The sequence below is a fragment of the Lonchura striata genome, chromosome 3, assembly GCF_046129695.1.
Source record: "Lonchura striata isolate bLonStr1 chromosome 3, bLonStr1.mat, whole genome shotgun sequence".
Taxonomy (NCBI): domain Eukaryota; kingdom Metazoa; phylum Chordata; class Aves; order Passeriformes; family Estrildidae; genus Lonchura; species Lonchura striata.
Genome location: NC_134605.1, coordinates 58219252 through 58246090, shown reverse-complemented (window position 1 = coordinate 58246090; position 26839 = coordinate 58219252). Strand labels below are relative to the sequence as shown.

Here is a 26839-nt window from a genome sequence, read left to right as displayed (position 1 = left end):
CCCAGCGGCCGGTGCGAGGATGTCCCGGAGACCCCGGCACAGGTAACCCGCTGTCTGCGGGCGGCGGACGGCCGGCTGCGCTCCGCGCCTGTCAGACGGGGCGCGGGACGGGAGAGAGAGAAAGCGGCAGCAGGCAACCGGCTCGCCCGGCGGACGGGCGGGCAGTCCCCCGTTCTCCGTGCACCTGGTCTACTCCGCCCCCGGAGCCGAGGCGCTCCCCTCCTCCGGAGGCGCCGGGAGAGCTGCAGCCCGGCGGGACGCGCCGCGGAGCCCCGGTGCCGGGGCGCTCGGGCCCCGCGCTGCACGCCTGCCGGGGGCCAGTGCTCGCCGCCCGCAGGAGCCAGCGCGGAGCCCGACGGAGCTGCGCGCTCCGCAGCCGCGAGGCGGGACAATGTCTGGCGGGCTCGGCGGCGGCAGGTAGCGCGTCCTTGTCCCATTCATTCATTCATTCCCGGCCGGCTGAGGCGACAGGTGGGCAGCGGGTGCGGGGACTGGGTTCGCTCCCTCGACTTTTTGTTTCCTTTATTCGTGCGGCCCTTTCGCCCTTGGAAGCGCGACTCTGGCCTGAGTGGCTTAGCTTTTCCCAGGTACACGCCACTTGGCACACGCAGGAGCGCGGCAGCGCGGGCGGGGGGCTGCGAGTCCGACGGAGCTCTCGGCCGCAGCTGTCACCCGTGGCCGCCAGCGTGCCGCGCACCCGGGCCAAGGCGATCCCTGCCACGCCGTGCAGGGGCCGGGGGCGGCGGTGTCCCGGGGGCGGCGGTGCCCCTGGGGCAGTGGTGCCCCGGAGACGGTGGACTGGACCGGACAGGGCGATAGCGCCGCGTGGCCGCGTCCGTGGCCCCGCTGCCGCGCGGGCGCACAGAGCGGAGTTGTTGTCTAATTAGCCAGGGACGGCGGGTCGGACACGTGGAGGCTTTTTTCTCTTTGCAGCCTGGCATCCTCCCCTCCTCCCCTCCCCTTTGGCTGGCTGTGACAGGGGAAGAGGTCGCAGCCCTGCCTGTCGCTTCCCGGGCGCCGGTCCTGTCCGGTGGGACTGGGGGCTTGGTGGGTTCTTTCTAAGGAAGAGGGGTTTGCGGTGCGGAAGGAGGCGGCGAGCCGCTGGGCGAGCGCCGGGCTGTACTTTCAGTGTCAGAGCGGGGCTGTCGCTTGAGCTGGCGGTGAATCACCCGGCCCGTTTCTCCCGAAAGAGAGGGACAGCTACCGCTGTCTCGTGGGCGCCTCCCGCAGGGACACGTCCGCCGCTCGGGACTGGGAGGCCGGGGCGGCACGGCGCGGTGTCCGCCTGATCCGGCGGGCGCGGCGCCGGCGGGCGCGGGCTCTGCCCCGCGGGGCTGGTGCCCGAATTCCTTCAATCACGGTAACAGCAGCGAGTCATTTCCTCTACACCTCCTTTTTTTTTTTTTTTTTTTTTTTTTTAACCTCTCCCTTTTTTTTTTTTTTTTGCTTTTTTCCCCGTGTATCGTTGCACAAGCCGGTTGCCTCGGCGAACAGCGCGGCGCTGATGGGGGGCCGGGGGACTCCCGCTGTCCCGGCCGGGCGGAGCGCCGTGCCGTGCCGTTCCGAGCCGCTTGGGGGGAGGCTTCAGGGCTGCAGCCGGAGGTGCAAAATAAAGTTTTAGAGCACCGCTGAAGGCCAAGTTGACTGAAAAAACAGCCGAGAGTCCCGGAATCCCCGGACACTTTTCTCCTGCTGGAGAGCGCAGGCAGTACAGTGGAGTTTGCTCAGTTCTGCGGTGCCAGCGAGGCCCCAGTCGTTTAAATAACCCTGTTACAGAACTGGCCCCACACTGAAGTCCTTAAACGTGTTGGCCGCTGATGCTGTGCTGCTGCTGCTGCAGAGCGGGGTTTCCCTGCGGCGCCCGGCCCGCACCGCCGCGCAGGAAGCGCCGCGGATGGATGCGGTCCTGCCGGTTGCCTTCTACGGAAAACTCATTTTCAAACTGCTACTTGGAAACTGTGCCACAAAAACTTCCTTTGCCATATGGGCAGCGGCGCAGCTGTCTGTGTGTGTCACTGAGAAAAGTGAATCTGCTTTGAGCGGCGGCTGGGGACCGGAGCCGCGCTGGTGGCAGCTGGAGCGTGGGAGCTTTTGCTCAAGCACGGGAGGCTCCAGCTGCCAACGAGGGGTGCGTGTGAAGTGGGAGCTTCCATCGGGGCTTACTCCCAGAGGTTCCGGGGTCTGGGAAATAGGGAGCGAATCGTGGGGCTGCAGGACTGCGGCGCGATGGGCACGAGTTGAGGGTAGTGGCGATGGGCTGGTTGGGTGAGTCAGGGGCACCCGGCAGAGGCTGCAGGATGACCACACACATCACAGCAGGCTGTGGAAAACTTTTTACATGTAGCATGTAAGCATGTTCTTTCATTACACAGGCCAGAAAACTGTGTGGAAGATGTAGGGTGTGATTAGTCCAGTACTTTAAAGAATTATGTTCAGTAGCTTGCCTTTTGGAGGTGTTCACATCTTGACAGTCATGGTGCTTCACTGCAACTTAATTGAAAGTCATCTCCTGAAAACAGGTTAACAGCATAAACAGTGCCTGTTAACTTTATTACAAAATAACTTTATTTTAATGTCTTAGTCATACTTTTAACTACCATACCATACCATACCATACCATACCATACCATACCATACCATACCATACCATCAGATATATCACAGTTTTTAATCTTAATGACACTGACTCCTTTCTAACACTCATGGCTAGCATCTTTTAGCTGAAGTATCAGAACTGCTGCTCATACCTTAAAAGTTAGAGGTAAAATACTGTCCACCAGAAAGGTACATCTTGTTGCAAAACACTCTCTTTTAGATTTAGTCAGCTAGGTAGAGCAAGTGCTGTTTGTGAAGAGTCATGGAGTCCTTTTTACCCATAGATAGCCTCTGGGGAAATCCCTTAGTCATGAATTAGGTGAGCAAAGTATTTCAAAAACAGTATGAGGGATTTAGAAATACAGTAGAGGTAATAAAGTTATAGAAATGGAGAATATAGAAGGGTTCATTCATTTGTTGGTTGCAGGATATTAAACTTGTCCTCAGTTCTTATCTGTCCAAACCCATAAATGGAGGGCATATTTTATATTAGAGCTTATTGCATGTTAATGCTGCCACTTACTGTCTTTGCTTATTGTAAAAGCTTGTGCCTTCTCATATAGGGCCCGTAAACATTTTCTCAGACAAGGTTATTGTTTAGCTTTTTGTTTTGCTACACGGTCAGTTTTATTTTGGAGCAGTAGAACAATCTGCTGTATTAAAGAACACAAAAGCACTAATGTTTTTCAGAATGTATGGCACGAGTTAAAGATCTTAAACATGTACTCACATACTGGACACAGCCTCTAGTTGTCTTTATTGTCCCAAACATTGTATTTTAATTTGAAACCTTCATTGGTTGAAAGTTTGCCAAATGTGTAATTCACCACTGATCTAACATTAGGAGCAGGTCTAAACATGCACAGTAATACGAAGGTTGCCAGCCCTTTGCCGGTATCTGTGGATACCAAAAACAGCAGAACCAGTTCAGAATACTAGAACAACAGAATGCAGAACAAAATCTTGTTGTGCAAGTTTTAAAACTTTTATCTGTGTAACCTTTGTAAGGATTGTAGCGGGGGGCTTTTTGTGTTTTGTAATTAAGTAGCTCAAGTCCTCATGCTCCACTCTGTCTCACTGTGTTTCCTTTTGCAGTATATATAGTAGTGATGATGATGAAGAAGATGTTGAGGTGTATGATCATGACTATGATGGTCTGCTTCCTAAGACTGGAAAACGTCACCTAGGAAAAACCAGGTGGACTCGTGAAGAGGTAAATCCAAGTTCATTCTTCTCCTGCATGTATAAAGATAAGAGAGAGCATGGATCACATTCTTCTCCAAGTTGCTTCATGTTCTCACCATATTGCTAATCTGCAAACTTACTTCAGTGACAGTACCATATCTGAGGACAACTTTTTTGACCCACTAGCTACATTCAGTGTTTTATTTAACTTTGAGCATAGTTCTTAACTTTTAAATAAAATATATAAACACAACCTTTTAATTTCCACCATGCTCTGTGTTAAAGTATGTGATGTGTGAAACTGTAATCCCTGTTGGAGAAGCAGATTCCAAATCACCTGTAGCAGTGCTTTGTTGTTGCTACTTGCCTCTTTCTGTTTGGAAACTGTTGCTATGTGAGAGCTAATGTGTGTTCAGTGTCCCACAGCAGCAAACCACTGTGGCAAAAACTGCTGCAGTCCTTCTGTACCACTGGAATTTTGCACTTTAATTGAACTGTTATGATTCCAAGTGGAAGCGAAGAAAAAGCTGGAGGAGAGAAATCCAGCAGTACCAAAACTGGGAATTCAAGATGTATTTTGCTTTTCAGGTCAGAATGTGCTTTAGTCATGATACCCTTGTGCTCACTTTTTGGGAAAATTGTGGTATCAAACTCCTTTGCCAGGTGGCTCTCCTTTAGCCTTTTAACTGGTTTGAGTTTGTTGTGGAATACATTAATACAGTTCTTGAGTTATGTTTTGACTTTCTCTTCTCTAACAATGTGTATTGATGTAAAAACAGTGGCAGGTCACCCCTTGCAAGCTTTTTATTTATTTATTTTAAACCACAGCCTGCCCTTACAAAGGTGGACATGGTTGTGATGTGGCCAGGGAAGAAAGGATGGCCATGAAGTCCAATGGCCATTGATTGTCCTGTTTAATGAAGTGGGAGCATACTGGGAGGTGCTAACTGGGGAAGGAGAGGGTTACTCTTCTCCTCTTATCTCTTGGGGCATTTCTGGTTTGTTTTACTCTATCTTGATCTTTCCCAGTACATAAGATTGGTTTCTTTTGTCTTTAGGGGCTGTATTTCTGGCCTTAATATTAAAAAGATTGGGCCAAATTTTTTGCTATTTACAAGTATGCAAAATTCCCTCACACAATGCAGGAGCAAAAAGGAGCTGTTTGTTTTATTGTGCATTTATTGTAGGTGGATAGGCCATGAGCAAATCACTGGAACTCCCATTACTTGCAAGACATATAAAGCTTAAGGCTGTGATTTTCAGAGGTTCCCAGGTAGCTGAGTGCCTGAGTGTTACTGAATTTCAAGGTTTTTCTGATGCTTGGAATCTAAACACCCATTTCCTCCTGTAAATCCAGTCCAAGAATAACAGTTACATTGCTTTGATGAGTAAAAGGGGAATGTATATTGTGAGTCAGAGAACAGCATGGAAGAAGTCAGTCTTTCTCCTGCAACGCAGTAAAGAACCTACCAAAATCCAAAGGAGTAGAAAAATCTTGTTTTAGGAATTAGCATGCAAAGTCTACAGACACCCTCCCTGATGCTCAGAAAGCAGAAGTAGATGCATAAGAAGCTACAAGAATGAATTTTAAAAGATATTTCTTTTGAATAATAAGAGATTGCAATATTAATTGTATCTGTGGGGGGATTTATGATTCAGGATGAGAAGTTGAAGAAGCTTGTGGAGCAGAATGGCACAGAAGACTGGAAAGTCATTGCCAATTTCCTTCCTGTAAGTGGATATTGGTTTCTGTTTCCAGGCTTAGTAGCAACTCTTTATCAAAGGGTTTCCTTGATAAAGGGGAAGGGGAGTGGTTGCTTTATAGTTACATTTTCAGGGGAGATATAAAACTTCCACAAATGGAGACTTAGAAATTCAGTTGGATTACTGTGAAAACCCTTATATTTATTTTTCCTTGTACTTCTCAGAAAAGGTTGGAAAAAATCAAGCAAGCAAAAATGGGGGATGGTGAGGACTTGCACAGTAGGTGGTCAATAAGACAATGAAACAAAATGTCTCAGCACAGCAAAAAAAAAAAAACAACACTTTGGTGAATTCTAAGTATGATTTTGAAGAAAATAGCTTTGTGTTTGGCTGTTGCTGAAATACTGCATGTGAAAGCATGCCAGATATTGTGCAGGTGGGGAAGATAAAATTTGTGTAGTTTTGGTGATGGAGTCCTCAATGCAGAAGTGATGGAAACCTTATCTGTTCTGTGAGAAAATTGCTAGCTGACCACCTTCTTCTCAGACTTACTGTATCACTTTGTGTTGTTTAGTAGTCTCAGCTGGTGGTGAAATACATTAAAACAAGTGTATGTAAGTAAGAGCATTCTCACTCTACTTTGCTCTTTTCTAAAGAGTTGTCCACTTTGTGTATTTCACATTTCACTAGAATCGGACAGATGTTCAGTGCCAGCACCGATGGCAGAAGGTACTAAACCCAGAACTTATTAAAGGTCCATGGACTAAAGAGGAGGATCAAAGGGTAGGTAATCAGTTTTTCTTTCTGTTTGATTAATACCTTACAAGCAGATTTCAAGTGCTGCGGCAAAACTCCTGGAAACTTTGGTGGTCTCAACATTATTATGGCCAGAGGCAGATTGTATTTGTGTAGTACTTTCAAAGTTTGCTATGCAAATAAATTACTGTTGCTTTACAGCACTGTAATGTGGAATTGCAGCCTAGAAATGCCTTAACTATTACCAGATTTTTCCTTTTGGGTAAAAATATGAATGGGAAGTGGGGAACTTTAATTGCTGTAAGTTTTACTTTGGCAGTTTTGAGAAATGTTGTTGAAAATATTGCTTCACCACAGAAAATAATTTCATTGATTCATCATGCATCATTAAATACAGACAGTTTTTATGTCCTTCTTTGAAGGTAATAGAGCTCGTGCAGAAATATGGTCCAAAGCGCTGGTCTGTCATTGCTAAGCATTTGAAGGGAAGGATTGGAAAACAGTGCAGGGAGAGATGGCACAACCATTTGAATCCAGAAGTGAAGAAAACCTCCTGGACAGAAGAGGAAGATAGAATTATTTACCAGGCACACAAGAGACTGGGAAACAGATGGGCAGAGATTGCAAAGTTGCTGCCTGGACGGTAATGACATATGCTTTTAGCTCCTAAAAAAGGAAAAAGCTGCAGGTCTGAGTAGTCTGTTTTGGTTGCCTCAGGCTGCAATGTATAAATGGAAAAAAATTTTGGAATCAAAACCTGGGAAGCCAGTGACACCAGTGTGTGTTTTTCTCAGTGGGGAACTTCACTGTTTGGTCAGTACACACAGCAGTGTGTTATTTTTACAGGCTTTTAATGTTTGCCATGGGTTAAAAAGCCAATAGCTGGAGCAAGACCATAACAGTTTCCCAAATGTCTATGCAGTCTTATTTGTGTCTGTGATGACTATCAAAATTTAAATCAATTTAACAGGGAAGGATCAGGCTCTGCAAGTGGAGCATAATTTACACTCAGCTAAGGGTATGCCTTCAACATGAAGTCCAGTCTGTTTATTCAAAATTATTTAAGAGAAGACTTATTCAACTTCTTTATTTGCTCTTGAACCATCCAGATGATTTTGACCTGTTAAAAAAACATGTGTAAAAGAGGACAAACTTTCTTGTCAAACTCTGGTCTAGGAAATACTTGTCTCACTGAAACCTTTTGTACAGCTTGTATATAAACTCAAAGATTCAGTGTCTTACTGGCTTGATTAAAAGTGACTCAAAATGTGGGCAAGCAAATAATGTAAGCAAGGGAGAGGTTTCCCTTCCTACTTTTCTTCCTGCTACTTGATAGACCTAAATATAAGGCCTAAGATCATGATAGCCCTTAAAACAGTCATTCCCTGGGCTGCTTTTACCTTCTAGAAGATAACAAAGAAGGAATTAGCCCTTGGAAATATTTTCGTGGCTTCCACACATCAGATACTACTTTGAATGATAACATGCAGTGGTGATGTTTTTCAAATAGCAGAGCTGTTTTAAAGCATACTCTTTAAAATCTCACAGAGTTGGTAAGTTTGCTTTTCCTGACTCATATATGTGAGGATTTGAATCTCAGTTTTTCTGCATCTAAGAAAAATCCCAACAGTTTTGTTTACTGATTTTGTGTGTGCAGCATGTTGTTGTTGCTGTCAAGGTGACCAGCTGGAAAATTGCTTGGAAGTTAGTCTATTCACAACTGTTCTCCACAATCTTCCTTTCCAGCAATGAGACACAATAAGACTGCACTGAATTATTAAGATAAAGGAAGATGATGTTGGCATTCCTTTAGGATAACCTCAAAGAGATATTAGCCTTTGTTTTCTCCTCACTTCATGGGAATGAGGTGAAGATGAAATTAGTAATTTCTTACAATTTGAGGATGCAAGTCATGAGAGATTGCTTTAAAAAGTATGTAACCACCTGTAGCCCACTTTTCTTTTTCCCTAACTTTTATACTGAGCATCTTTCCTGAGACTAGCATTCTTGGAAATAGCATCTGTAGTGATGGGGGTAGAAGGAAGGTCAGAAAATTGCTCAGGATTTAAACAGAAATGCCAACAGGAGTTCCCTGCCCATTGACCTGTCTGAATTGGAAATGCTCATATTTGAACATCTGTATTTCTGTTGCAGAACTGATAATGCTATCAAGAACCACTGGAACTCCACCATGCGCCGGAAGGTTGAGCAGGAGGGCTACCTGCAGGAGTCCTCCAAAGCCTGCCATTCCTCAGCAGCTGCTGGCTTTCAGAAGAACAACCACTTGATGGCCTTTGCTCACAACCCATCGCCACCCGCCCAGCTGCCGGTGGCCAGCCAGCCCCCGCTGAGCAGTGACTACCCCTACTACCACATCCCTGAGCCTCAGAACGTGAGTGCCTGAAAATGTCAGTGTAGGGGGGATGTTTGTTTTGCCTCATTGAACAGATGGATCCAGTTTAGCTATGCCTGGTTTCAGCACGAAGGATCTTCTTCGTCTTGGTGGACTTGGATGTGTTTGATGTCAGATGAGGATTTCTTTGACTTGTACTTTGTTCAGTGGTGAAAATAAATACATTTCAAACTGGTGGGATTCAGGTGGTGGAACCAGGTACAGTGGTTTAATGTCTTGGGAGCAGTTAACATATACCTTAGAGTTGTGAATATTAAATTTCTTGAATATAACTTGAATCTCGTTAATTCTGTGTTCCATATCAAAATCTCCCACATTCTCTTTAGTAGTATTCTGTTTGTGGGTTGCCTGTCAGAACCAAGTGAACAAGTATTGTTTTTAATCAGATTTCTTTTCCATTAATGATTAATAATGAAATAGGCTCCTGCTTCAGACAGTTGCATTGTAGAGTTTTACATGGTAATAAATTGTGTCTTTTGCTATTTCACTTCAATTTAGAAAATCTTTACAAATGTGTCTGTAAATGATGCATCTTTTCTAGTTCAGAAAGGGTATATATTTCATATATTAATTTTTCTCTCTAATACTTCCTGTCATATTCCCAAAAACCTGGTTATTTTTCTTGTAAACATTATTATTTTTTTTTGCTATTTCATCTCCACAGACTAGAAATATTAAGTACCTAACATCAAAGTATGTTTAATACAAATTAACAATTGCAAGCAGATAAAATGATGGAAATAATCGAGTTTTGCTTTTTGACCTAGGTTCCTGGTCAGATCCCGTATCCAGTAGCACTGCATGTAAATATTGTCAATGTACCTCAGCCAGCTGCTGCAGCTATCCAGGTAGATAACTTGAACCTTATTTCAAGAGTCAATTTCTTAAATATTTGATAAACTAAAATGCAGACATTGTACATTAAGGGAACATTTTAATGTATTAAGTGTGATGAAAAGAGAAAATGGGGAAGGTCGGGTGTGGTGTTGAATTTTAGTTAAATGGTATGCTCTGTCAGGGAATTCTAACATGGCTAATAATTGCTCCTTCTGAAGCGGATTTTAAATGCAGTAGTTGACATCTGGTGTGATGGCCTTCACTTTCTCCATTTCAAATGTCTGTACTGAAATTCAGCAGAGACTTTGGTAGTGAAAAACACAATTGACATTTGTTTCATCTTGGAATCTAATTTGGCTGTTATAACCACAGGTCGGCAAACCATGAGCATTTTAGTTGCTACATCCTATCAGACCTTTATCTTTTCTTTTCCCTTAACTCTTAATTTCAGAGACACTATAATGATGAAGACCCTGAGAAAGAAAAGCGAATAAAGGAATTAGAGTTGCTACTAATGTCGACTGAGAATGAACTGAAAGGGCAGCAGGCATTACCAGTAAGATTGTCACTGTGTGCTTGGATGGAGGGATAGCAGCCTTACCCCAGTGCTTGTCTTTTTAACTTTTTACTCCCCTTCTGCCTTCAGTACTAATCAAGGCTCTATATTTCCGTTTTTAAAGGATGAAACATAGCACATATGTAATTTGTATCTGCTTCGTAAATTCTTTTATGGAAAATAAAATCAAAAAAATTTGCATGTATATTACGTTGTAAAGTGGGAGCAGAATTGGGCTCCATAACTTGATGTAATATTGGAAACATGATGATTGTACAAAAGTTGAAAATCCTACAGACCTTTAAGCAATAACAGGATCTGTGTTTCTGAAAGTGTGCAATGCTTCATGTGATGAAAATGTAGTGCCTGTGCATTAGATTTTTCTTCTCTGTTGTATTCTTTCCTTCAGCTGTGTTTTATACACTTTGTAAGCTTCAGACTTGGTGCATGTTTGAGAATTTGATTTACTCCTCTGAATAATGTTAGATTCTTCATAACTGCATGTGTGGAGCAAGTGCTGGCTATTACTGAATTCTCATTGTATATGCCATTGGATGTTAATGTGTGAAAACCCTTGTGTAACTACTTAACACTGTCACCAAAGCCAAGAATCCGAAAATCATTTTTGAAGATAGGTGATAGCCAGCAGATTCTTTTTTTCTTTTTTTTTTTTTTGGGTAATATTTAAAAGAATAGTAAAAGAATTGCATGCATGATACGTTAGTTTGGCCACTTTTTAACTTTAGTTAATGTTTTGCAATTTCTTCTGTTGCATGATCACACTGGAAAGAAACTTCTGTTAATTTGTTCTTCTGCTTTCCTAACCACGTTGATTTGACAGCCCCTTCATTGCATTGGTGTAAGCTGTAGCATTAGACAGGGATAGCAGAAGAAAAGGAGATAACCAGACAAAAGCAACTCTAACTCTAAAACCTTTTAGCCTTCTACAGTGCTGAGCGCTCAGTAGGGAAATCCTGACGCCTCTTGCTTCTTACAGAAAAGGACTTGCAGACACTTTTTGAGCACTTGGAATAACGAAGTATGAATTGATTATGTGCTAGTAATGATATATGCCTATAATCCTGGAAGTAAATTATGAGGTAATTTTGGGATAACAAATACAATGCCAGTATTACTTAAAACAAGATCTTGCACTGATGAAAGGAAACATCTTGACAATTGTTTCATAGGCATAAGCTTTTAGATGATGATGCAACTACTTTTATCTTTCTTCCAGTGGCATCTGACACCTTGTGCAATTTCATTGCTAAGTTCCTTCTGCCTTTCCCCCCTCCCTTTTCTTCTTTTTTTTTTTCTTCTTCTTCCTTTAGACACAGAACCACACATCAAACTACCCCGGCTGGCACAGCACCACAATTGCTGACAGTACCAGGACCAGTGGTGACAGTGCACCTGTTTCCTGTTTGGGGGAGCATCACCACTGTACTCCATCTCCACCAGTGGATCACGGTTGCTTACCTGAGGAAAGTGCATCCCCTGCACGGTGCATGATTGTTCACCAGAGCAACATCCTGGATAATGTTAAGAATCTCTTAGAATTTGCTGAAACACTCCAGTTAATAGACTCCGTAAGTAGACTCTCTGCCTCAGGTGGCTTTGTGCATGGTCAAGGAGTAAGGGGTGAGGAGCTGGGATTGTCCTAAATGTGGTCGTTGATTTTTTTTTCCCCCCCGAGTAACTTCAAGTTGTTCTAGGATCTGAAACTTACTTTCTGACATGACAAAACGCAGCTGCTTGCAAACAAAGCCCTCAAGCATGGATGCATATGCTTTTTATGGGTGTCTCCCTTTCCTGCTACATCTTGGAATGGGAGTGTGAGTTTCAGCAAGTGCACAGTAGGAGCTTGAGACAATCTCTCAATTTTAAGTCTCTTTATAATACAATCAGAGATACCATGAAAAATTTTAAACAGTGCTTTGGATATTTATTGATATTTGAAGTGGTACATGCCATAGGTTTGGGTGTGGCTGCTCATGTATCTGCATCATTTTTTAGAATTTTTAGTTGTAGCCTCTATAGCTGCTTTTCAAAATTTAAGGGACTTTCCCTGACTTATGTGAAGGATTGTAAACACACATCTAAATGTCAAGTATATGACTGACATTGACAAGGACCTCTTGTCATTGCAGTCTCTGGGATGCTACATGTAAAGAAGTAGTACATTGAATTACATTTTTTGGTGACAACCTCCTTCAGAAGCAGAGATGTCTGCTTCGTTTGGTATCATTTCCCTTTCAGCACATCCAGAGCAGCATTGCATGTTAGGAGGAGCCGGTCTTGGTCTACAGCACACATTTTTTTTGTAACAAAAGGCACCATCATCATACCAAGCAGAAAACACTGGGCAGGCAAATAATAAGGACATAATTTGACTCATTCGTTAGGGATTCAGTTGCCAGCAACACTATTAGGATGTCAGACAGTTTGATAAGATCAAGGTATGTATTGAAAACACAAATTGTGTTCACAGTGTTGCTGCTCCTATGAACAGGGTCAGGCTAAACTGAACTGGGAAAGTCTTTGTTGTTGTTGTTGGTTACAGACATATCCTAGCGCTGTATTTTCATGAGGTGGCACTATACACTGTCTTATAGCTCCGTGCCTCCCACGTTGTTTCAGGATCCTTCATCATGGGGTGATCTCAGCAGTTTTGAATTCTTTGAAGACACAGACACTCCGGCTAGCAGAGCTCCCTCAGGCAAAGTCGCTCAGCTTCAGCAAAGAGGGGGCAGTGCTTGTAGACCTCAAGGACAGCCCACCACAAATTTGAGCAAAGTCATGTTGAGTCAGGGCTCTCTTGGCTCACCAAAGACCTTATCTGCCTCACAGGGCAGTGCGGCTCCGTGGGTCCTTCTTCGCAAAAGGAGAGGGCACTGCAGCCCCTCAGCCAGTGGCCACGGTAGCACCTTGGTCCTAGCTGACGTCAGCAGCTCAACTCCTCCTAAGTGCTCCCCTGTCAAAAGCCTGCCCTTCTCTCCCTCGCAGGTAGATCAAGACTTCTGCACAGATGTTACTAATTCTCAAAAGTCACCCCACTCTTAACAATTTAGAAACTAATCCTTTGGAACAAATGACTAATTACCGTTGTGCTTGTTGATTTCATTCCGTGTTTGAATCTTCTCACTGCTCCTAGTCTTCACTGCTGAGTTTAGTTAATCAGCACGCTAACTGTTGATTCTTGTCTTTTAAATTCATCTGTGGGGCTTGTTTTTTTGTGTTTTGGGGTTTTGCCTTTTTGGCTCTTTTTTGTTAGGGGAGTGTGACTCCTTGCTTTACTGTTGCTGCTAACTCCAACTACTAGAGTTCAACATTTCTGATCATCTGTGATACTTTCCATCTCTGTCCACTTACAGTATGATTCATTGACCTAGAAAACCCCAAACTGCATTTAAATAGCATTCAGGTTGTGAGACAAACTGACAACAACCAGAAAATTCAAATCACACTTGCCATCCTCTGCCCAGGCCATGAGAGTTGGAGTGGAATAGGAATGAGGAGGAAAATGGCCTGTTAAAATGGCCTGGCGTGCAGTTTGAAATTCCTGATGATGGTTGCTTTGTTTCACAGCTGTAGCACTATTTAAAAGTGTTTTGGATTTTTTGTTTGTTTGTGTTAGTTTCCTTTAGTCTTTGATGTCAAAGAAATACTATTTCATGAAGGATAGTAAAAGATTTCATGTAATGATTTCCCACTGTATTTCCCATTACTTATCAGCTATTTTAATCATATGTCATTTTTCCAGTGAAAGCCAGATTTTCTTACATGCCACATTTTTATAACGTGACAGAATCTAGAAGAACATTGAATTGTTGTCAGAATATAGGATACCACTATGCTCACAGGTTTGTAGACTAGAAATAGAAACAATATTTTAGATTACTAGGTAGAGCATATGCAAGAGCAATCTTCTCCAAACAAATAATGCTGCCTCTTTTTCAGTCAGCCGTTTCCATTCCAAAGTATTCCACGCTCCCATCACAGGTGGCAGCTTTCATTTTATACTCTGAAAATGAAGAACTTTTTTTTGAGATAGGTGAAAGGAAATTTATTTTCCTGTCATCAACACTTTCACTGCCCTAATAGCCCCTAGATGCCCCATATAAATATTTGTGGAATTTAATCCTGTTTCCTGTGGGTTTGTTTTTGAAACATCCCTTGCTCATTTTCACCCAGTTTCTTGGGCACACTGCTCTTAATTAAAATTTATTTGGAGAAAATCCAAATCAGACTGTGAAAGTGATGGAAAGTTTTTCTCATTGGAACAGAGTGCCATTTCCTTTAGAATTTCCCTTTCTAGCTTCCTGAGCCAAACCATTTTTTTCACAATGTAGTCAGGTACCCCACATACCCCTACTCACATCATAGGATCAGGAGAGTGACTCATGTCAATCAGAAGAAAATAAATTATTTTTCCTTTGTTGAATAAAGTCAGCTTAAGAGGTCTGCCATGTAATCTGGACGTTCCTGTTAATTTTTTCTTTCCACATGTGCAGTTCTTAAACACCTCATCCAATCACGAAAACTTGAACCTGGACAACCCTGCACTTACCTCCACGCCGGTGTGTGGCCATAAGATGGCAGTTTCCACCCCGTTCCACAGGGACCAGACTTTCAAAGCTCAGAAGGAAAACCACGTGTAAGTCTGTTGTCTTGTCGAACTCACGAGGGTCCATGTCTTCACATTTGCATGCAACCAAAGTGCTGGGTCAGCATGTGCTTTAGGCTGCAAGGGGGTGGGTTTCGATTCACCTTTACTGAGAGGGTGGTGAGGCACTGGAGCAGGTTGGCCAGAGATGTTGTGAATGGCCTATCCCTGGATGAAGCCCTGGGCAACTTGATCTCGTGGAACGTGCGCCTGCCTGTGACTGGGTGTTTGGAACTAGATGATCTTCAAGAATTGTTCCAACCTAAACCATTCTATGATTTTGTGCTTCCTGCAGAGCTGTTCGTTCACACATTCAGATTTTTCTTAGTTGGGAGTAAAACTTGCACTTTATGACTATTGATGGGTTATCATACCATGCATATAGGTTCACCAGTTTTTAAAATAAAGCCATTACACCTTATCACAGTCAAATGGATGTTCTGCTGTAAAAGCAAAATGAATTATAGGATGGCAGGGAAATATTTTCCAAAGTCTTACAATAATGCCGTCTCTATGCATGCATTTCTGTAAAGAGCTAGTATTTCCAAGCATCTTCCTTTAAAGTTCCTCTCCTTCTTTTTAAAGTTTCAGGACTCCAGCAATCAAGAGGTCGATATTAGAAAGCTCTCCAAGAACACCCACTCCATTCAAAAACGCACTTGCAGCTCAGGAAATCAAATACGGTCCTTTGAAGATGCTGGTAAGAAGGAAACAATGATAAAAGTTGCTTTGATATTAGTGCAGAGGGATGTTCTGGGACTTGGATATAACGTTTCTTTCTTTCAGCCTCAAACTCCAACTCATCTGGTAGAAGATCTGCAGGATGTTATCAAGCAGGAGTCGGAGGAATCTGCAATAGTGGCTGGGCTACATGAAAGTGGACCCCCTTTGCTGAAGAAAATCAAACAAGAGGTAAATCTCAAACTTACCTGAGGCAATTTAATTCAGAACTCTTTGCTGAGAAACTTATAGCAATGCCTTTTCTATTAAATAGCTGTGTCTGTTTTTCTTTCATGTAAGCCCCAAGATCTTAGTGTCGGTTCCATATAGTACACTAAGCATGTCTAATTCATCTCCCATTGATTTCCATAGAAGTCTTTCTGCTGTTTTCAGCAGGGGTTTGCTTGGGCCGTTCTAATGCAGTTTTCATTTGAAACTTAAAAAGAAAAGAAAAATTAGACATGAATTTGGATTGAATCTTTCAAATATTGGTGAAAAGTATAGAAAAACCCCATGGGGACCAAGCTCCATGGAGTGACTTAGAAACCTGAACATTTGAGGACATTGCATTATATTACTTTGTCACTAAAGTTCTAAAAATACATTTATTCTCAATCCTTTCTAGGAGATTAAACTCCTGAATACTGACAGAACACTGAGTGCAAGTATTCAAAGTTTTATTAGATGGAGGTTTTTGGAGAACCTTGAACTTTTTTCTTCTGCAAAGAGCAAGGCTGCTGTAAAAGATCTTACTGTAAACATGCATTATGCACCTCTGTGAAGAATATTTGTTCATTTTGTTAAGCAACTGACAGAAATCTCATGGTTAGTTATGTGGTGGTTGAATCGTGCCTTTTCTCCTTTCAGGTGGAGTCCCCAACAGATAAAGCTGGAAATTTTTTTTGCTCAAATCACTGGGAAGGAGAAAACCTGAACACTCAGCTCTTTACACCTGGCTCTACTATGGAAGATGTGCCAGTAAGTATAAGTTTTCATGCCATCAAAGGAATTCTTTGTTTGACATTTACATTCTTTGTTTTACATCTGTTCAATTCTTAAATGCAAGAGAAAGAGAATATTTTTTCTGTTTTTCTTCACTAGTAGGCTTTATTCCTTATTTCTGTCATTTTCATCTACTAAGCATAAAAAGCAAAATGCTACTCTTAATTATCACTCTGATACCTATAGAAGGTTTCAGAAGTTGCAGTCATTTTGCAGCCCACAGACTTTGAAGAACCTGCACTTGGAGGATGCCTGCACCTGTGTGTAGAAATTACTAGATCATGGAGTTAAAAAGTGGTGAAAGAGAGAGAAACTCTTGTGGTTTTTGCAAAGGGACCTTGCACGAGCACAGTTCCCTCTGCATTGCCAGGACTCATGGACTATTCAATTACTGTTACTCTTGAATTTGGGATTTTCACTGGAAAACCTTTGCACAGGACAATGCTCCTGCAAAGCCAAGTCCCAGGGACACCAGGCTGAGGTCTGCTCCTCATCTGTGGCTGTGCCCAGTGTAGCAACTTCTGCACTCAGCCTGCATTTACTTACATGCATTCTAATTCAGGTTGTTCTCAAGAGTTGCTGAAAACCTTTTTCTTTTTTCTTTTCCTGTTCAGAATCTTCTTACCAGTTCCATTTTAAAGATGCCTGTGTCTGAAGATGATGATAGTTTTCACAAAACAGTTGCAGTACCTAGAAACAGGCCACTAGCTAGTCCTCTACAGGTAATTATTCTTTGATAAAAGTATCCTCTGTATATAAAAATACATATATGCATTATATGCATGCATATATATATATATATATATATATATATAAATATTTATATATATTGCTTTCTCACAGAGCAATTTTAAGTTTTGAGTGTGGAAGAATGAAATGTTCAGATGTGGCTGAGGATCTCACTTTGCCTGTGGAGCATGAGGGCACAGTGGCTGCAGCAGAACCAGGAAGCTAAACAGGGCAGTGCCCTGTCTGTGGGGTGTTGTAACTCAGCTGGGTGCAGTGTGGAATTGGTAGGACTAAGAATTAATGTGGACCAGAGGGTTTTTTCTATAGACTTCTTGTAGGTGGCACTGCTTTTGGAGATTTGAGTGGTGTGGTGGTGGCCAGAACTTGTAACTGGCCTTGGGGTGAAAAGAGAGACTCTAGCACTGCCTGGCTGGCACAGGTGTGGCCAGTATTGCCCATTCAGCCCAGCACCAGGATGGCTTTTTCCAGTGAAGGCTAAATGTGTAATTTTGTAATGTAAGTCAGATGTGAGGCTGGGGTTTATGTGTCTGTGCTTTTGCCAAGGATTAACAAACACAGACATTTGCTGCACTTTAAAACAGAGCTGTTGCACAGGGGCTGATCCAAAGCCCACCAAAGTCATTAGAAGCCAGTTTGGCAGCTCTTGTGTACTGCAGGTAAAACTCATGGTAAGTCATTCAGAAAACAAAACATAATTTCTGTATTTCCAAGGAAGATGACTAAGTGATTTTGTAGCCCTTCTCCACATGGGAGAAATAAAGGAAAGTGTCTCATTCCCCAGGGTGAGTCACTGTCAGGAAGGAAATTGCAACTCCATAGTTCCCGACTTTCAGGCAGTCCACATGGCTAATCCTTTCTTTCCTCCCTCTTTCTAGAATTTACATTAGGGATTATTTACAGTAGAAAGGAATAAATACAGGCTGGTTTTGATTAGGCATTTCTAGCCAGGCATTAAAAAAGGAGATAGTAAAACTTTACACACATCCCCATTTGGCACAGTTTGCCATGGAGTAGGCTTGTATTTTGTCCTGCAGAATCATTTGATGAAAAACATCTTTGGAGAGCAGGGCTAGGACTCCCCTTGGCATGGGGGCATCTGTAGGGGCCAAAGACTCACTCAGTGTTTATCTGCTCCTCCCTCATGAACTGTGTTTCTTGGCTGGACTGTGGTAGACAGCCAGGAGAAGGGTTTGCAGATTTGCCCCTGATTTAGTGCTGAATTCAGACCCACCTCATGGCAAAGGAGCTTGGGTCTCCAGCTTTGCAGGGGGTTGCTGGAGCTGCCAGTGGGTGTGTGGGAGGAGGCTGCTGGTCCCCACGAGCCCTACTGCATCCCAACACCTGCCTGTCAACCATGACCCCAGCCAAACTCTGGGCTCCTTCACAGATTTAGAGCAAGATTTTCAGGTAGCTAAGCATGGGCTGTGTGTTGTCCTATTAGTGGTAGTTTCCTGCACTCTGGCTGTAATAAAAAAGAAGGATCTGAGAGGTCTGTAAAATAGGATCTTTTGATCTTTGGTGTACCGGTGTTATGTTTCCTGCTATCTAAAAATATTTTCTTTACAAGCTGCTATAAACGAAAGGGCTTGTTTAACCTTCTGTCCTCACTCATGCTGATTTTGTTCAGGAAGTTTACATGAGTCAATTTGTGGATCATTCTGGATTCAATTGTTCAGTTCTTGCTTAGGAAAACCATGTTAAAAGTCAGGTGTGTTCATTGTTTGGATAAAGAGGACCTTCTCTTAAGTAGGAACTGAGTTAAAAAGGACTTCCCAACTCCTCTCAGTGTTTAAAGTGTGTTGAACTGAAAGAAAAAGTAGTTGTGAAAAGCCCCAAAATGAATAGTTAGTAGGCAGCTTCTTGGTTTACTAGTATGAAGGTAAAATTGTTCTCTCTGCTGGTGGAAAAAGTAGTTGTGAAAAAGAAAAAGTAGTTGTGAAAAGCCCCAAAATGAATAGTTAGTAGGCAGCTTCTTGGTTTACTAGTATGAAGGTAAAATTGTTCTCTCTGCTGGTGGAACACTGAGGTTTTCAGCTGAAATGTAATCTTAAATGAAGAATGATGCTTGAGGTTTCTGTGATGGTGGCACAGACAGCTTTTTCAGAATGAAATACAGACTTTTTATAACAATGCAGTATTGTCTGCCAATGGCTGCACTCCCTGGTTTGGATTTGGTATCATGGTTAAAACTAATGGTAAAGCTGCTTGGCTTCATGTCAGAGGGGAGGAGTGTGGCCCTGTGCAGCTCAGAAAGGATGTATAGTCTGGCTCTGTTTCACACCAGAAACTGCTGCTGCTCTGTCCCTAATGCTTCCCCTCCTCCACCTCAGTGTAAATGGCCTCCTATGACCTGGGCATAGCTTGTCTAAAGGGTGCAAAGCCATGGAAAACATTAGCCTTTGTTCTTGTCATTGTTTTTACTGTTTGCTTTTTGCACATGACCAGATTTTAGCACGTTACTGTCCTATGCTTTCTGCCCTTCCTGGTTTAGAGTTTGGTGTCTCACCCTCATACATGAACACATGCATGGACACAAACAAGTAACTGGACTAAATCCACTGATCCCATGAAAGCAGACAATAAGAATGAGGGAACTCATGTGGGTGAAATTTAATTGTGTCTGTGTATGTTGACATTGCTGCAGTTAATATTTTGGGCCTGATCCAAATGTTCTTACTTAGGCAAATTCTCATTGACTTCAGTCCAAGAAAGAATTACAGCAATCTCTGTGCCTTGGGATCTGTGCATGGAAAGGGAAGAGAGAAACAAAGGCAGCAATAAACTTAGGGGTTTTAATATGCTTGGTTCCTAAAATTCCATTTTCTTTTAAATTTGAACTTAGAAAAGAGGGAGGCAGTATATTTACCAGCCCACAGGTTTCCATTGCTTTAATAATTTGCACTACATTTACACAAAGATATTTAGATAGGGATAAACTGATCAAAATCCTTGATTACTTATTGTCTTGCTGTTAAGTTCCAAAGAAGGCAAGAGTAGCAAATGTTCAAACCCATCTCTAATGATATTTTTTTACTGCATTTTGGATACCCAACTGATCACATGCCACTTAGTAAATAGCAGCTGATGACCATGTCAGATAGCACAATATGATTCATCATCACTTAGCAGGAACAGCATGTTGCATCATTTGGCATGTGAAGTTAGGTAGCTCCATGTAACACCACTGGAGTTTGGTGCTGTCCATGTTGTACAGAGCAAAGTGAGAAAAGAGCCACAGACCCAGGAAGAGTTTGGGCTTTATCCTCGTTCAATCCCCTGTTAAGTCTCCCTAAGACATAGGATGTAAAGGCAGTTTTGTCTAAGATCTTTCCGGCAAGGCGTGGAGGTTCCGCCAGCTCTTTTGTCCTATGTGTCAAATCTCATGGTTGAGCATGGAGTATTGTCAGACTGGCAGGAACAGGAACATCTCACCAAACCAACATGTTGCCTTGGGGTGGACTTACTCTCCATTGCATGGATCTCTAATATTTCTGCTTTGTATTCATGAGATGAGTTAAAACCTGTATTTTTGCACCCTATATTTTTGTCACTTAATTGCGTGTCAGGGAGATTTTGGTCTCTATAACATACTCCACTACCAAGACAAAAAGATGATCTGTACTGAGCATGTGCTCGAATTTTGCCTTGTAAGAGGTTACATAAAAACACCTCTGTTTCTGGCCCTTCCTATGTAAAAGTTAAATTTTATTTCACATTATGTTCTGTAGCAGTACATAATTCAAACTATCCTAACACAGACATTTTAACAGATAGAAAAGTAGGCTAAATCACAGACCTTCCACCTAACCCTGCAGGCTATCAAAAGACACCATGAAATGGAGCCTTTTAAGAAAATAGCACTGCTTTGATATCTTCTTCCCCCAGTAACAAAGGAAACAACACAAGGTAGAAGCCCTGCAAGCTAAAGAGAATGTTCTTCAACCCCTAGCTCCTGTCACTTTCCATTTTTTTAACCACAGACTGACACATTTCAGCTTGAATTTCCTGACTTTCAGCGGTTTATGTAGCCATTTTCTTCAAAGAGTAAGTTTAAAGGATTTTAAAACAGTTACTTGGTTGACCTTTTTTCAAGTGTTTGAGCTGTCATGAAGCTTAATTTTCTCAGTTTAAAAAGTGAAATGTTGTTTTATTTGCAGCTGGTTGTAAGATAAAATGGCCAGGAGGGCAGCATGGTCTTCTCCAACAGCAGCAAGTTTTCTCTGTTTCTGCTCCATGGCTTTTTGAGGGAAAAAGGTCCTAAAATCTCATATTTTCCTTTGTTTAATCAAGGGAGAGGGGGAAGCATGCTGTGTTTGAGATTTGCACAGCAGGGGAAGGTAGCCCCAGAGGTTTCTCTCACTTGTGTTGCCCCTTCTGTCCCCAGTGAGTGATATACAGGAAAAAGATATGCTTGCCACAGCTGAGGGAGCCAGAGAAGGTTCAAAGTTACAGGCAGTCATTGCATGTTTTCCTCCCAGGTCAGCAGAATTTGGGTTGCAAACCGATTGGAAGTTACAGCTGCCCTGACTTGGCGATGGTCTCTCAAGAAGAAAAGTGACAGCTTAACTATTAGTCACATTTGCAGCAATATATTCTGATCTGTGGGAAAAAAAAAAAAAAGATTACTGGAAAGAGGAAGAATATCCTAGTATGAGTTGCAGATGATTAGCCCACTTCCATATCTCATCCATTCATCTTACTTGGGAAGTTCATATATCTTAAGCAGGAGTTTTAGCTGAGCAAGAACTTCAGGGTTAAGCTCTTAAAAATGCCATCAATAGCTCTTTCTAGCTCTGGTATCATGCTTATAATAAAACCTGAAAGGTTAGACCATCTTATTCTTTCACATTTAGGAAGCTGTATTTCTGAGCAGCTCAGAAAGCCCCAGAGTTTAGAAGTCTGTCCTGTGCCCCAGAGGAAAGCCAGCAGCAGGGGTAGAAATAGTGGTCTGTCTTGTCAAATGAGATAAAAAATTAATTTATGGTCACTTTAGTTTTTAATTAGTCTTTACTGTCGTACCAGTTCTGCATCCTTACAGAATAGAAAGCCATATTACTCATATCCTGTCTATTGTATTCTGCTAGAAATTGTTTTGTTTAGTGCATTGTTTTACTGTTTCAGGAGTGCTGCATTTCTGTTGCAAGCCTTCTTTTCAGTGGCACATTCTGCAGGCAATCTATACCATGTAATCTAAGGGAAAGCTGACAAGAAATCCAGCTTTTGCAGCAGGGAAACACAATAAGAGACCTTCTAATAGTCTGAGCATTTAAAATGTTTTACATACAGTAGCTTTTTTTAAATACCAGCAAAGCTTGGCTAAATTAGTGGTAATGTTTGTAACACCACTAGCTTTGCTAGAGTTGCTGAAGCTACCTGCCAGCAGAGCAGAGATGTAAAAGGTGTCTTCTAACAGAGTTCTTTGCCCAAGGATTTCTACTGGACTTTGATCAGTTCAGGAGCTCGGCACTGCAGGACTGCAGCAGTGTTTGGTTTTGGCATTGGCTTCTAACACAAAAGGTGTTGTAACACAGGAGGTTTCTTAAGCTACAGAGACAGTACATGAAAAAGCAGTCTGGGCTACAAGAGCAGAATGACTAGTTCTGTAAGAAAAGCACCTTTCCATATTGTTTTCTTCCCTTACTCTGGTCTGTTTTCTCTAGATGGTCCAAGTTTTTATTTAAAGTGCTTTAACTGGATATCCCAGTTACGTCTTTGACAGTTTGTTTACAGTTCACATTTGCCTGAGGGCAGTTGAAGGCATATTACAGGATAAATAAAGTAGTTTTGCTGCCAGGAGAAGGATGTGCTGGTAGGATTGTTGAGGTTAAAAAAAAAAAAAAAAAAAAAAAGGAGAGAGAATAAAAGAAAAGGGACAGGGAGAATGACATAGCTGGAATTGTACCCTGATCTGTAATTTAATCCTATGAGAACTTGTAGCACTATACTTTCTTTTCCCCCTCCACTCCTGATTTAACTTAAAGAGAGAAACTGCTGTGTTTGGAAGAGAAAAATACAGTGGAAGTAGTGGCTGAAATTGTTTAAACTCTTCTAATTGACAGCAAAATTAAGACTGGTCTCCTACCCTGTTAGGCAATGAAAAAATTGTGTATGTGGAAAGAATTTACACTGGAAATCACTTTCACTCCCCATTGGCTAGGAATTTAGGTGCCAAAACAAACACCTCACTGACTGAAGTTAGGCTTGATGAATCCACTGGATTAATGAAAACATGTCCATCAATTTTGGTGAGGTATGGGTCAGACCTTCTGGCATCTGGTTACAAAGATCTTGTTTCCTTCCATTGATTTGCAGAGTTAGACTTGTAAGTGTGGTCAGGAGGATGCAATGAGCATTCTGCAACAGGAGTGTTTCTGTGCTATTTTCCTGCATGCCTCTAGCTTTCTGCCTTGGGTCTCTTTGCTTCTGATACATGTGTTGGGTACTGCTGCCATGCTGGTGTGGAAGGAAGCATTGTGGCATTCCTTTTTACAAACAGATCCCATAGCTGTGTGTGACCAGGCCCAGCAAGGCACTCTGCCTGGGTTGTAGGACCCAGCACTCCCTGCCAAGGAGGGAAGGAAAACTGATCCCATCAGGATGACTTTTACACGTGCCTCTGGCACTGTGCTGCAGGGCTGGCAAGGCATTGTGCTTTGTTTTGTGTTGGCTGCCGAGAGTCAGGGCTTCAGACAGAAAATGTTTATTAAAAATACCCACTTAAATGTTATCTGAGTTCCCCAAGGGTAGAATGGAAAACTGTTAGTAAATATGCTGCATCAGAAAACATATTACTTTGGGTCCAATTCTTTCTTCACTGGAGCAGAGCTCTCACCATCATCACCCAGATGCAAAGTTAGCCTCTTGTTATAAATTTGTCACAATAGGGAGAAGGGAAAAAGTGTAAGTAGTGTAATTTACTGGGAAAAATAATACATGGATGAAAACTTTAATGTCCCTACAGCAAAGCTGAAGTTGTTTCAAGCAGGCTCAAGTGAGGGGTGGAGCTGGTCCTCCTTGCTTGCTGCCCAATGCTCCCTGGGGCAGCCAAGCCCAGTGGGAGGGCAAAGGGTTACTGCCTGCCTGAGCAGCTTCTGCCACACTGACATCAGGCTAAAGATGAAGACCAGGCTTTCCATGGAATGAGTGACATGTAGCAGCCTGCTGAGATGTTGGTGATACCAGGATACAGATTTTTTTTTTCCTACTAAGCACATGGCTGTTAATACAAAGAGCTCAGTGTAGATACTAACAATGAAGCCTAATTTATGAAATAGGGACACTCCTTACCTGAAGTTACTTATAGTTTTCAGAAATTGACATACTGTGACAAATGAACTTTTCCTTACATATTTTCAGTTATTTAAGGTACTGCTGATCTCTAATTTCTAGACTGGTCCATTGAAGCTTTGGGGGATCACAGGGGGAAATACTGGTTTGACACATATTTCTGTCCTTGCAAATCATGGATATATGAGAACTATCAGCTGCTTTTGAGGTGTGCAGAAAAAAATCCAACTTCTAAGTAGAACCAATGGCTTTATACCAGGCATTAATTTGGTTCCTTACGCAAATACCTCTAAAACAGCAGGGGAAAATATGCACAGGTGCCTGAGTCTTGCTGAGGATCAATAGGGAGTTGTAGGTTCCCAGCTTGTGTAGGTGCCTTTGAAAAAGTTACACTAGAAGTTGTTTAACCAAAACATGAAAGGAGCTGTGGTGTGTTGCATGAGGGTCTGTGGCACGCAGAAAGTGTGTCACATCTGCTTTCTGGCATATGCCCACAGCTGAGCCACAGCACAAAGGTCCACAGCTCTAGAAAAGAGGTGTATGGCATGTCTGTTCACTTCACAGATGCAGCTTTCCCACAAAAACTGCAGAAATATAATGATTTGAGGTCTGACCTGGTTCTCCTTCAGAAAGGGAACTCCTGCTGAAGTTCAGCAGTTTTGCTTGCAAAATGGCATCCAGGAGAAGAGGCAGCATTTGGAACTTCCTTACAGAGAAGAGAAAGCTATGTCTAGGGAAGCCCAGCAGAAATTTGCAGAAGACTAGCACACTTGTTTAGTTATTCACTGGGTTTGTCCCTTTCAGACTTTAAGCCCTCCAAGGCAGGAACCTCGGTCCCTTGTGTTTGTAGTAGTACCCTGATTAGGGCATGTTACATGAAATTATCTGTATTTCATAGTTGCCCAGCCTTTTACTATCTGTATGTGTCAGATAACACTGTTTGCAGTCAGAAGAGCATTCTGTAAGTATTTAGGCCAGAGAATAATTTAAGGATCCTCTTGCAAAGTTAGCAACTAGAAGTTGGCAGAAAGAGCCATGGGCATGCCAGGACAGTTCTGCAGATGCTTTGCAGTCCACTAATTATGATTCATCCAGTGTCCTAGAGGTTGGGAAAGCTTTGGACGTCTCTTTGAGCAATGTAGTTATTGTACTGCAAAGATGATCCTATTCAAATGCAATGGAGAACTGAGAAGGGTTTCTCTTGACTTGTCTTTACTGGTGAATCCTGAGCATGCACCCTCTCAGTATTCAGCAGTGCTGGGATCCCCTTGTGGAAAGATAAGCACAATTGTGTGCAGTTTTGGAATGCAGACTATTTGTACAGTTAACTGTGTGATAATAGAGGTTTTATTCAGGTCTTAGAGAAAGTTTCAGTGTGGAAAAGCAGACACACTGACTAAGTGAGAAAGTTCAATAGAAAAAAATAAAAGTGTGTATCCTGGTAAATTCCAGGAGCTTTGAAATTTCATTGCTGTTTATAGCTCAAGGCAATGAGAAATGTCTCACATGTGTAGTGAGTAAATATATACAGCACACACAGCCCTCTGCAGATAGGTTTATCTCATTTTACCATTATACTAAATGGTGTCTGCAACCTCCATAAATACCACAAGAAGTGAAATGGCTTACACGATAATTAAAAAGCTGTTTCTGCCGAGAGTCGAGCCCCCCTCCCTCCTCCTTTGCCAGAGGAGCCGAGTTGCTGGGCGGGTGCTGATCGCTCACACAGGTGAAAGCAGCTTGGAGCGCGGGAATCCTCGGCAGCACTGGGCAGGCTGCCGAGGTTGTCAGGTCCCCTTAGGGAGCTCCAGGACAGAGCAGCTGCATTTTTAGAATGTAGGTTCAGCAGGAATTTGTTCATGGTCGTAACATTGAATATTTTAACTGTGCGCTGTAGCCTGTCTGTGCTCTGTTGACCATAAAGTTGGCCTGCTAAGTACATTTTAATTTAGACCTTCTTAAAGGATTAAAGGCAAGGCTTGTAGCTATGGCCTTATAGAAAAGACACTGTCAGAGAGAAGCAGGAAAATTTGGATCTCCTGTGGTGTCCCCTCTGCAGATCATCTGGTCTATCTGCCCCTGTGGTCAATACTGAGAAGTCAGGGTGACATGTTTTTGCCTGTTGTGTTGAGATTTCAATTTCTCAGGGGACAGGACAACTATGGATAAATCACACAGCACTCAAACTAAATCTCTCTCTCTGCTAATTTAGCATCTGAACAACACCTGGGAGTCGGCGTCCTGCGGGAAGATTGAGGATCAGATGGCTCTGGCAGATCAGGCACGCAAATACATGGCCACCTTCCCCACACGGACTCTGGTGATGTGAAAGGGTCGACACACAGAGAAGCATTATGGTTTTGAGAAC

General features: G+C 42.6%; 1 protein-coding gene across 9 annotated transcripts; it reads left to right on the top strand.

The window, feature by feature from the left end:
* The first annotated feature begins 19 nt into the window (after positions 1 to 19).
* On the top strand, positions 20 to 26839 carry MYB (MYB proto-oncogene, transcription factor). Of its 9 annotated transcripts, none has more exons than XM_021540549.2 (16): positions 20 to 42; positions 3691 to 3808; positions 5440 to 5511; positions 6175 to 6267; positions 6663 to 6883; positions 8395 to 8632; positions 9421 to 9501; positions 9942 to 10037; positions 11378 to 11635; positions 12687 to 13052; positions 14561 to 14703; positions 15298 to 15412; positions 15499 to 15624; positions 16300 to 16410; positions 17049 to 17156; positions 26684 to 26839. In XM_021540549.2, the coding sequence occupies exons 1-16, from the start codon at positions 20 to 22 to the stop codon at positions 26798 to 26800; spliced, it is 2286 nt and encodes a 761-aa protein (XP_021396224.2). In that variant the 3' UTR covers positions 26801 to 26839. The 9 variants fall into 9 exon arrangements, with proteins under 9 accessions (XP_021396224.2, XP_021396225.2, XP_021396223.2 ...); XM_021540550.2 differs by having other exon boundaries at positions 9942 to 10046; positions 11378 to 11587; XM_021540548.2 differs by having other exon boundaries at positions 9942 to 10046.

Excerpts from the sequence above, each read along its gene's own strand:
- MYB (XM_021540548.2), top strand. The coding sequence starts at position 20 with ATGTCCCGGAGACCCCGGCACAG. Across the intron at positions 14,704-15,297 it reads GCTCAGAAGGAAAACCACGT|TTTCAGGACTCCAGCAATCA; the intron begins GTAAGTCTGTTG and ends TTCTTTTTAAAG. Across the intron at positions 17,157-26,683 it reads CACTAGCTAGTCCTCTACAG|CATCTGAACAACACCTGGGA; the intron begins GTAATTATTCTT and ends CTGCTAATTTAG.